The following is a 12,002-nucleotide window of genomic DNA, read 5'->3' on the forward strand; positions in this document are numbered from 1 at the left end:
TTTGAATCATACAAGTGAGTGCTAAGAAATACGAGGTTCATCTCATTATTGAGATGACATTTGAAATGAATGTCAAATTATACAGCAAACTGATGGACTCTTCTTGGAAAATAGTTCAGAATCTATCCATATATAGATCCACTGGGCAAGATTCACTTCTTTCTGCATTCCAATATGCCTCTTGAAAAGAGGGCACTTAAACATAAATACCAAAGTTCCTGGGAGTTTACAAAAGCATTAGTACACTGACTGTACAGAACTTTCATCTAAACTGGAAAGTATATTTGAGGATATATTCAAGCCAAGGCATTTTAAATTGGTAGCAATTTTGCAATTCAGTGTGTCATGCAGGAACGTAAGAAATGGAAAGGAGTAAGGCCACGTTATCCCTTGAGTCTACTCTATCATTCAAAGAGCTCATGGCTGATCTCATCTTCTGCCTCAAATCCCTATTTCCTGCTGATCTCCATAACCCTTGATTCCATGTGGTTCAAAAATCTTTAATGTACCATTTAAGGTTAAAAACCATCAAAAAGAAAATAGTGATTATAATTTTGCACTGACATCTCCACTTATGATACACTACTGCAAAAATGAAATGCACTAATGGTCAGAAAGTAATTTCCTTGGAGGTTATTGCAATCTTACAGGAGTCCACTGGATTTTGGACATACATTAAAATCAACCAGGAAACAATTCAGGTCTCTAAGCTGGAATGTGAAGTTCTAAATATCATCTAAGCAAAAGAAGTGCATTAATATAAGAAAATATCGTGCTGCCCAGTAGTTACAGCAAAAGTCACAAATCCTAGGAGTATCATGCATTACTTCCTTAGTGAATTAATTTAAAATTACATAGCTTTATTGTAAAATTAATTACTTTTAATATAATTATCAAAGTGAAAAAGATAGAAGCCTGATAGACAAAAGCATCTAGGTACTGCCATGGGTGCTTATAACAGATTCACAATTATGAAAGCTGGCTCAGCATTATCACTTGCCTCTCAACTCTGTCAGCATATTATAGCAATCCTCTCTTGCAGAACTCCAAATAATCAGTAATATTTACATAGCAGAGATAGGTGAATCCTTCAGCAAGAGGGAAGTGACGATCTTGTCATTGGTTTGGAGTAAGAGCAAGGTTGATGTGTCAGTGAGGGAGCACTTTGTGACCAGTGACATAATTCTATTAGTTTCAAAAAAGCTATGGAAAAAGGTAGGACTGGCCCACAAGTTAAAGTCCTAAAATGGGGCAAGGCTATTTTTGATGGCATTAACAGTAACCTGCAAAGGTTGAGAGGGAGAGGCTGTTAGAATGTAAAGGGCAAGTGACGAAAGTGCGATAGGAAGATTTCAGGGTGAACATGTTCCTGTTAGAGTGAAAGGCTAACGCTCCTCATTGGCTGTACAGCAAAGAAACAAGCCCTATGGCTATGTCCATATCAAACCTTTTTTTACCCCCATCTACACTAATCCAATTTGCCTGCATTAGGACCTTTCACCACCCTATCAACTTGTTGCCACTTTCAGGGAACTATGGACTTGGACCCCAAGAGGTCTCTCTTCAGCAGCATTCTATGCCTTGCCTATTAAGTGTCACCTAAATGCCTCCTAAATGGGGTAAATACATCTGATTCCACCACCGCCTCTGACATCAAATGTTTCTGTGTAAAAAGAACTTACTCCCTAGAACTCCTTTAAAATCTACCTCCCACCTTAAGCCTTTGCCCTTTTTTTTGATATCCTTACCATGGGGAAAAGATTTTGACTATTTACCCTATCTATACCTTTCATAATTTTATGCCATTCTATCAGGTCACCTTTAAGCCTCCTTCACTCCAGGGAAAACAAGTCCAACCGCTGCAATCTCTCCCCATAACTGAAGTCCTCCAATCCAGGAGAAATCCATTTGCACTCTCTCAAGCACAATCACCTCCTGCCTATTGTTTGGCATTCAGAACTGCACACAATACTCCAAGTGCAGTCTAACCAGTGATTTGTAAAGTTGCAACATAACATCCCAAATCTTATATACTATGCCCCAACCTATGAAGCCAAGCATACCATATGCCTTCTTTACCACCTTATCAACTTGTTGCCACTCAGGGAACTATGGACTTGGACCCCAAGAGGTCTCTCTTCATCAGCATTCCTGAGCATCCTACCACTTACTGTACATGTCCTACCCCTATGTGACTTCTCAAAAAGCATCACCTTGCAAGTTGGAATTAAATGCCACCTATTAATACTCTGCCCAACTTTTCAAGTGATCTGTATCCTATTGTGGACTTAGACAACCTTCCTCACTATCCATAACACCACCAATTTTTGTGTGATCTGCAAACTTACTAATCATACCTCCTACATCCACATCAAAGTTGTTGATATATATCATAAATAGCGAAGGTCCCTGCACTACTCCATGAGGTACAACACCAGTTGCAGATTTCCATTCAGTAAAACGTCAACCACCACTATCCTCTGCCTCCTATCAGCAAGCCAATTTTCGATCCAATTAGCCAGCTTACCTTGGACCACATGTGCCTTAACCTTCTGGACTAATCTACCATGCAGGACCTTGTCAAATGCCTAACTGAAGTTAATATAAACAACATCTACCACCCTGCTTCATCCTTTGTTACCTCAAGACACTAAATCAAATTTCCCCACACACATAGCCATGAAAACTATCCTTAATCAAACCCCGCCTTTCTGAATTTACGCAAATCTGATTCCTTAGAATTTTTGCCAATTTCTTAACATGCAAGGATTACCAGACACTAGTTACACATCTCTGCTGCTCTTCTTAAATAAAGGAACAACATTAGTGACTCTCCAGTCTTCTGATATATTGCCTGTTGCTAATGAAGATGCAAAAAATCTCCATCAGGGCCCCAGCTGTCTCCTCATTTGTTTCCCACAGCATTCTGGAATATATCTCATCAGCACTGAGGACTTAACGAGCCTTATGCGTTCCAAGAAATCTAACACCTCCACCTTCTTAATACTTGTGTATCCCTTACTCAACTCACTATCTGCCCCATCCTTCTCCTCGTAGGAGAGATTTGCCATGCAGTTTTTTTTTACTACTTTGACTGGGAGAGGGTACATGATGATGCATCTATAAAAATTGGTGAGGATTAAAGAGGACATGCTACATTTCTTTAGCCTCCTGAGGAAGTAGAGATGCTGGTGTGCTTTCTTGGCCATTGCGTCTGCATAATTGGACTAGGACAAACTATTGGTGATGTTCGCTTCTAGGAACTTGAAGCCCTCAACCCTCTCGACCTCAAAACTGTTGATGTAAACAGAAGTGTATGCATTGCCCCCCCTTCCTGTAGGGAATGACCAGCTCTTTTGTTTTGCTGACATTGAGGGATACTGTTGTTATGACACCATGCCACTAGGCTCTCTATCTCCTTCCTATACTTCAACTCATTGTTATTTGAGATCCAGTCCACTGAGGTGGTGTCATCTGCAAATTTGCAGATAGAGTTAGAGCAGAATCTGGCCACTAAACTAAGAGCTGTATGTTTTATATTTGTGAAAGTTTGAACTTCCTGCAAATGGTAAAACTATATTCCTCATGAATGGAAGGAACAAATAAAAAGCTAACAGGAGGAAATGGATGAAAGAATATCCCATTCTCATTGATGGTGGGACCCCACATGCAAGTGCTAGAGACAAGGCACAAGTACATTTACAAGTACATTCATTTTGGCTTGTACCCACCAAGTCCAGCCAATTTGATTCACTCCAAATGATATCAAGCATGAGAACACTGGATACAACAAGGTCTGGAGGACTAAATGCCATCCCAATAACTTCCTCACTAATGACCTAGTTAGTGAGGTCTTGTGATTCATAAATCACGACCCAAAAATTTGAGAAAATTTGTTCTCATGGAATTTGCATTATGGAAAATCACAATACAGCCTGTTTCCTAGGAACACAACTCACCCCCCAGAACACTGGGGTCACCTGTACATTTCTGCAGCTATCTCTTTCAGAACCCTACAGTGCCGACCATGTTATTTATTTGTGTTTAGTCCCATAAATTTGCTATTTTTTAATTTCTTATGTAATATTCACAAATCTAAAATTCTGCATTCACTTTAGCCACTTTATTACCTATTATTTTTGGTGTGCTTTTAGTGCCTTACAAAATGAAGTCATATATAAAATACTCTTTCAAAGTTATTTTCTGGTCTTAAATCAAAGTGACCAATGCTTAGTTGTGCTATTCTCCTTTTCACTTATTTAGCTAAAAGCTCTTACAATATTTTATATTCAATATTGGTTTTATTGTTCATATTCTGATAGAAATGTATAAAATTCTGAGGCATAGATAGAATAGATAAGTCAGTCTTTGTGTAAGGGTGGAAATTTGAAACGTTCAAGGACATAGCATTAAGGTGTGTGGGGGGGGGGGAGTTTAAAGGAGATTTACAAGGTAATTTTTAAAAAATATATATAGAAAGAGTGGTAGGTGCCTGGAATGCACTGCCAGAGAAGTGGTGAAAGCAGATATAACAGCAACAGTTAAGAGGCATTTAGACAGACACATGAACAGGCAAGGAATGGAGGGATTATAGACCAGATGCAGGCAGATGTGCAGTTTAAATTGACATCATGATCAGCACAGACAATGTGGGCCGGAGGACCTGTTCCTGTGCTGTAGTGTTCTGTTTCATGTTCCATCTATTCTACTTTCTACAACTTTTACCAATTTAAGTCAGCCTTTGCTTTTTCTAAAATTTTCCCAATTCTCAGGCCTACTAGCATTTTTTGCAATCTCATAACATTCTCTTTGAATCTAATATCATCCTATACTTTGCCACCAATTGAACACCAAGCAATCTTTTTTAGCTTAAGCATTTTAAAATATATCTTCAAGTATCTGCGACTGCTCATCTCCCATTAGCCCTTTCAACCTAATTTCCCTATTTACCTTAGCCAAGTCAAACTTAATTACTATGTAACTACCCTTAAAGCTCTAATCCAAATTTACATTTGTCACTCTGAAATGGAATATGACATTCTATATTTGGATCACTCTTCCCCAAGGGCTGCTTATTAAACATTTGCAAGTAGTCCAGTCTGTTTACATATGACTGAATCTAAAAATGCTTGTTCTCTGGTTGGGTGCACAATATTTGTTCTGGGAAACCAATTCCGGCCACTGTCTGTAAGGCCTGTACGTTCTTCCTGTGTCTGCGTGGGTTTCCTCCAAGTGCTCTGGTTTCCTCCCACATTCCAAAGACATACAGGTTAGGAAATTGTGGGTAGGCTAATGTTGGCACTGGAAGTGTGGCAACACTTGCGGGCTGCCCCCAGAACATTCTATGCCAAAGTTGCATTTCACTGTGTGTTTCGATGTACATGTGACTAATAAAGAAATCTTATCAAATGCATTCCATGAACTCATTCTCAAAAGCATATATAAGAAGCACTTCAACTGAGCTCATCCCCAAAAGTATGTCCTAAGCAGTGTTTCAATTGAAATTCTTGTAAAAATCTATGTCTGCTAAGTAGAACTGAAATATTTATTTGAGCAATTAGAAGCTCATAGACATCTTCTGATGATATACAGTTTTAACCAAATCTTCTTAAAATTCAAGCATCTTCACAGACGTTCTCATCAACTACAAAGAAAGAGAAAATGTTGCTATCACAGCTTAAGACATGGTGCTTTTTACTTTTTCTCTCCACCAAGAAAAGGTCAAATATCTTGTTCCAACCACTAACCATTCTGGAACACGAGTAATATGACTGTTATAAGAACAGTAGAACAATGACTGTTATTGGACTGGTAATGATTCAGATCTAACCATGGCAAATTTGGAATAACATTACAAGTCTGATTTTGAAACTACCAGGTTGTTATAAAAGCTTTTCCAACGGACCAGTTCCCTTTAGGGAAGAAGCCTTTTGCCCTTGCTCAGTCTGGCCTATCTGCAACTCCAGACCCGCAGTAGTATACATCACAATTGACTGACCTGCCTTGGAAGACACAAGTAAATCATCCTCGCCAATCTACCTGGCGCAGATGCATGACAGTCACGGGAGCAACCTAGATGTGAACAAGCTGGTAGAAGGTGTCACCAGGACTATATTCAAGCTCTGTTTACTCACCAATAACCTGATTGCTGATGTTTAGTTTGTTACTTTGCCAGAACTTGGCTCCTGACTTCATTTCACCCTTGGTCCATATGTAGACAAAAACAGCCAAAATCTAGAATGAGTTCAAGGCAATATTTCACCAAGTCTGGTGTCAAAGAAATTGAATGACAATGAAGCGGAGGATTCTGTGCCATTCCAATGCTCTTATTCAACGGAAGAATATCACCATCTGGCTGGACCTTACAGATCATAACAGCACAGTACAGGCCCTTCAGCCCACAATGTTGAGCCAACATTTTATCCTGCTCTAAGATCTATCTAACCCCTCCCACATCGCCCATTTCTCTATCATTCATGTGTCTAAGAGTCTCTTAAATGTTTCTGATGTATCTGCCCCCACAACACAACCTCTGCAGGCAGTGCGCTCCATGCACCCACCACTTTCTGTGTAAAAAAACTTACCCATGATACCCCCCCTTATACCTTCCTCCAATCACCTTAAAATTATCTCCCCTCGTATTAGCCATTGTCGCACTGGGAAAAAGCCTCTGACTGTCCACTGGATCTATGTCTCTATCAAGTCACCTCTCATCCTCCTTCTCTCCAAAGAGAAAAGCCCTAGCTCACTCAACTTATCCTCATAAGACATGCTCTCCAATCCAGGCAACATCCTGGTAAATCTCCTCTGCACACTCTCTAGTTTCCACATCCTTCATATAATGAGGCAACCAGAACCGAACACACCAGAACAAGTGTGGTCTAACCAGAGTTCTATAGAGCTGCAACATCACTTTGCAGCTCTTGAAGTCAATACCCTGACTAATGAAGGCCAACACACCATACGACTTCTTAACAACCTTATCGACCTGCGCAGTAACCTTGAGGGATCTATGGATGTGGACCCCAAGATCCCTCTGTTCCTCCACACTGCTAAGAGACCTGCCATTAACCTTGTATTCTGCCTTCAAATTCGATCTCCCAAAGTGTATCACTTCACGCTTATCCAGGTTGAACTCCATCTGCCATTTCTCAGCCCAGCTCTGCATTCTATCAATATCCTGTTGTAATCTACAGCAACCTTCTACACTATTCACAATACCACCAACCTTTGTCTCATCGGCAAACTTACTAACCCACCCTTCTACATCCTCATCCAAGTCATTTATAAAAATAACAAAGAGCAGGGGTCCCAGAACAGATCCCTGTGGAACACCACTGGTCACCGACCTCCAGGCAGAATGCGTTCCATCTACCACCACCCTCTGTCTTCTGTGGGCAAGTCGATTCTGAACTCACACAGCCAAATTTCCCTGGATCCCATGCCTCCTGACTTTCTGAATGAGCCTTCCATGAGAAACTTTATCAAGCGCCTTACTAAAATCCATGTATACCACATCCACTGCTGTAACTTCATTAATGTGCTTTATCACATCCTTAAAGACAATCTTCAATGGCATTACCATCCTGGGTGCTACTTTTGAACATCAACACATCCTGTAGCTATAAGAAATGGGTAGAGGTTCAGTTTTCTGTGCTAAGTGACTCATTTCCAGATTCCCCAAAGTTTTTCTGCCATCTACAAGGTACGCAAAAGAAAAAGATTTTTTATATAGCATCCTTTATGTTTCTTTGAGAACATTCCAATGCACTTCATGCCAATAAAGTACTATCTAATTATAAACATAACTACAATATAGGAATAATCAAATGGAAAATTTAGCTCTCATGGAGATCAATGTGATAATGATGAGGTTAGTTGCTTTAGCGATGTGGACTGAGAGATAGAGATTAGCCAAGATATCAAACTCAACTGCTGTTCTTCTAAATAGTGTTGTCTGACCCTCTACATCCATAAAATAGAGTAGACAGTGCTTCACACTGTTTAACATTTCATCTAAAAGCCAGCAACTCTAACCTTATAGCAATTCCTCAGTTCTGTACCAGATTTTTGACTGATACCAATTAAGCCTCAGCCGACTGCCAGGATTCCATTTGGACAGATGAGTGCAGCCACAGTTGCATGCAAGGTGGTCCAGACCATTCAGTCTACTTGACTGGTATTCCATTTACCAGCATTAAATTCACCATTGATACACTGGGGGTCTCTGCAGAACTTAACACAACTGAAATGCTTCTTCAACAGCACCGGAAGTCCAACCTCTACCAGCAGAGCAGAGGGAAATCAGACACGTGAGAAGTCCACCACTTGCAAGTTTCCCTCCTAGTCATACACTGTCCTGACTAGAAAAATTCTGATACCACTCGTTTGGTCAAAATTCTAAAATGCAGCACTGTGGAAGTACCTTCAGTGCAGAAATTCGAGATGGTGGCTCAAGGGCAAAAAAAATGATAGTCAATAAATGATAGACTGCCAGTGAAATTAACATCACACAAACTTTGGCTAAAATGGGCAAACCCAGCAAACATGTACAGTTGTGGCAGAGAAATATGAGGTCTGTATGCACCATTTCATTACAAGCAGTATACTTATCCACTGGGGAATGGATGGAGTGAAGGAAAAGAATTTTGGAAAGGTCCCATGAGGTCTACCTGGATGGTCTTCTCAGTGAAACCCATTTCCGTCAGAATGCAGTAATAGAACTTTATGAAGGGAATAATCATACACTTAAAATCTTATCATAGAAAGTTTACAACATGTAATGAGGTCATTCACTCCATCACGTCCACGTCCACCAAATATCTATGACCTCAAGCATCTCTCTGCATCTGGATAACTTAATTTAGAACATCTTTGTGCTTGGACCAGTTTTTCAGTGAAGATACTAATGAATTTTAAAACAGCTTCAGGATTATTAAAAATTATATGATGATATACAAGATACTGTTCTGGAAAGTATCTGCATTTGTGTTGCTACACTGTAAAATTGGAACTTTAGTCACAGATATCAAATGCAAGTCAACCATTTTGGTTAATGAGGTGACACAGATGTGATAAACAGCACCAATACAGGTTTATTTTTAAGATAAAGAGAAAGCACCATACTTCCACACATGGTGTGTCCAAAACTAGAGACCCTAAATATAAGACAGTTACTAACAAATTTAAGAGAATTCAAGAGAAACATTTCCCACAAGTGGCAATGAAGGAGAAATTAGAAAAAAGATCAGTTGGATATGATGATAGAACTGGATGAAGATGAGTCTCATGTGGAGTTTAAATAGGTACTGGCAAATTGGACTGAATAGACTTATTTCTCTGCTAGACTCTATGCAATGCTAGAGAAACAAAGGACAGCAGATGCTGGAATCTAGAGGAAAAACGCTGATGCTGGAGGAACTCAGCAGACCAGACAGCATCCGTGGAGAAAAGCAGGCAATTATGCTTATGTGCTAGATGGAGAAAAGTACACTAAACAAATGGAACTTCATATGACTTTACAAACAGAAATACTAATAAGTCTACAGAATCCGCCAGAGCTACATGTGATAAATTACACTGAAAAAGAAAACAGAGTAAAATGATACTATGGTGTACAGCAAAGTCAGCAGTGGTAACAATAAAAGTTAAATAAAACTGATGGTAGAATTCAGGGAAAACCATCTGGAATATCCCCCCTCAGCAGGAGCTCTGCACTCGAACATGTTGGGTAACATGCACACAGAGATTCCATTGCTTTTATATGTTCAAAATTACTTGTTCCTACAAGGACAGGGATAAGGATAAAGATAAGGAGAGATAGGGAATGAAGACTTCATCTGGCTTAACAGTATCTTCGAAACAGAGTAATGATCCTTGCAATATAAGAATGAACAAATGAGAAACAAAAAAATCATTCTACTCTCTATGATAGAAACAGCCAAGCCAAATAATTACACCAAAGGAATAAAAAAAACTAAATAATATGAATTACCACTTTGACGCTCCAAATGGTGTTCTGAGGTTGCTTTGTTTTTACCATACTCTCTCGAAATTCATAACTGTTTGCAGACCAGGAAGGGGAACTCATAGCATTTGTCGCCAATATGCCCTAGGATATGGTAGGTGAGAAAAGATGTAATTGGGGAAACCCCCAGCAAAATAAACTTAAATGTTAAACACGTGACTAATATGGTAATACAAAATGAAAGCACAAGAGAATGTGTTTTTGCAGGACACGATGTTTTAAATAATAAAGTTTGCAAAATTGACAACACAGGGAAAAGGGCATGAGGAATTAAAATTGCTACCCACCAAATAATTTACTACTAAAGCAAATTCAACCTGCCAAGAGAAATTGGAAGAGTTCCACCCTAAACAATTATGTCATCAGATCTGCTTGCATAGAGGAAAATGTATTTCTTATTTTGGTATTTTTTTTGTTTCATTTGATTTTGAATAAAAATGCTGGAAAAGGTCAGCAAGACAGGCTGTATCTGTGGAGAGAGAAACAGTGTTAAAGCTCAAGATTGATGACCTTTCATGAGAACTGATATGCCAGTTCTTATGAAAGTTCATTCATATGAAACTGTCACTCTGGTGTTTCTTACTCCACGGATGCTGCCTGACCCAGTGAGCACTTCACTTTCAACATTTATTTGCTTCAGCATACCTGCATTCACAGAAATTTGTACTTTTTTCTAATTTGAAATGTGTTGATAACTCCAGAATAAATATTCAAGTAACTTGAGATGTTAAGAGATGTACCAATTGTTTCAGGGAAAAATAATGCATGAGAAGTTCTGTTTGCAACGTACGTACAGGCAGAGATATTCAGGGTAACTTTTTTTTACACTGATCAACATAAATATTTGGTATAAACTGAATCTTTCTGGGACAGAAATTTACATACCATTCTTTTTAATTTACATTTTCTTTAATGCAACTCCTATTTCAAAAATATGAAATGTTGCAGTATTTGGTAAAAAATCACAACTGGGATAATGGGCAAATTGATTGGCAGTTATAGTAGATTTGGCACCTAGTATGGTCTCAGTTCACACGTCCGAATCTAAACATTTACCTAATATGCACACAATAACTATTCAGCAGCATAAATGCATTTTTCCAACCATTTGCAAACCATTTCATTGTGGGCCATACACAAAGCATTTAATCCAAAACAGAATCTTTCTTTTTTAAAAAGGGTAGATGCTAATATTCCCTTACTGGAGCGAACAACTAGAATCCAAGTATATTGCTGGGATGTTAAAGTATTTACACTTTGTCAAAATGGATGCTAATTTCCCCCATCCTGCTGTTTAAATCTTATTTACATGGGCATTAGTACCAAATATATTAGGCACTTGCCAGTGGCACCCTTCAAGTCAAAAGCTGTGGATTAAAGCACAGACTGATACTTCAGTATAAGTACATGATATCTTGGGTATCACTAGCTAAATAACTTTACAATTAGACTTTAAATATCTTAAGGAACTATACAACATGCAATTTTCTCTCAACCACAGTGATTAAATCAAATTTTCTTCCTATTTGTTTCTTTGCTGGGGCCTTGCTGCCTGTACATTGTTTGGTGACATAAGACATTTAAAATTTAATTGTGCAGGTATTTGACAGGTGACACCTATGATGGAACAACAGTTGTCCAATAGTGTACTGAAGCATTTGGCTGAATATTTGCCTTTTTATCTCCTTGCTAGGGCCTTGATTTGTGTACACTATCTATTTACACTTTCTACAGTACAACAATGAATTCACTTCAAAGACACTTCATTCTTTTTAAGGCACTTTAGCATGTCCTGAGTTGACATAATAATGTGATTTTTTTTATGTGCTGTTTTCTTACAATATTCAATTTGCTTTCAGTTCACCCTCCAGTGCAAAACCACAAGCTACCAGATTTATTAAATTCCATCTCAATTTGAACTCAGGATTTCTACATTGTCCAGTATAGGGGGTTTTCATTTATGTGCAGGGCACAT

At 38.8% G+C, this 12,002-nt stretch overlaps 1 protein-coding gene across 1 annotated transcript in view; it reads right to left on the minus strand.

The window, feature by feature from the left end:
- LOC127571029 (histone-lysine N-methyltransferase 2C-like) overlaps positions 1-12,002 on the minus strand; it is a 355,346-nt gene that overhangs the window by 135,935 nt on the left and 207,409 nt on the right. Inside the window, 1 exon segment of the mRNA XM_052017016.1 lies at positions 9,995-10,111. Coding sequence (XP_051872976.1) covers positions 9,995-10,111 — 117 coding nt within the window.

This window comes from Pristis pectinata, chromosome 5, assembly GCF_009764475.1.
Source record: "Pristis pectinata isolate sPriPec2 chromosome 5, sPriPec2.1.pri, whole genome shotgun sequence".
In the NCBI taxonomy this organism is placed as follows: domain Eukaryota; kingdom Metazoa; phylum Chordata; class Chondrichthyes; order Rhinopristiformes; family Pristidae; genus Pristis; species Pristis pectinata.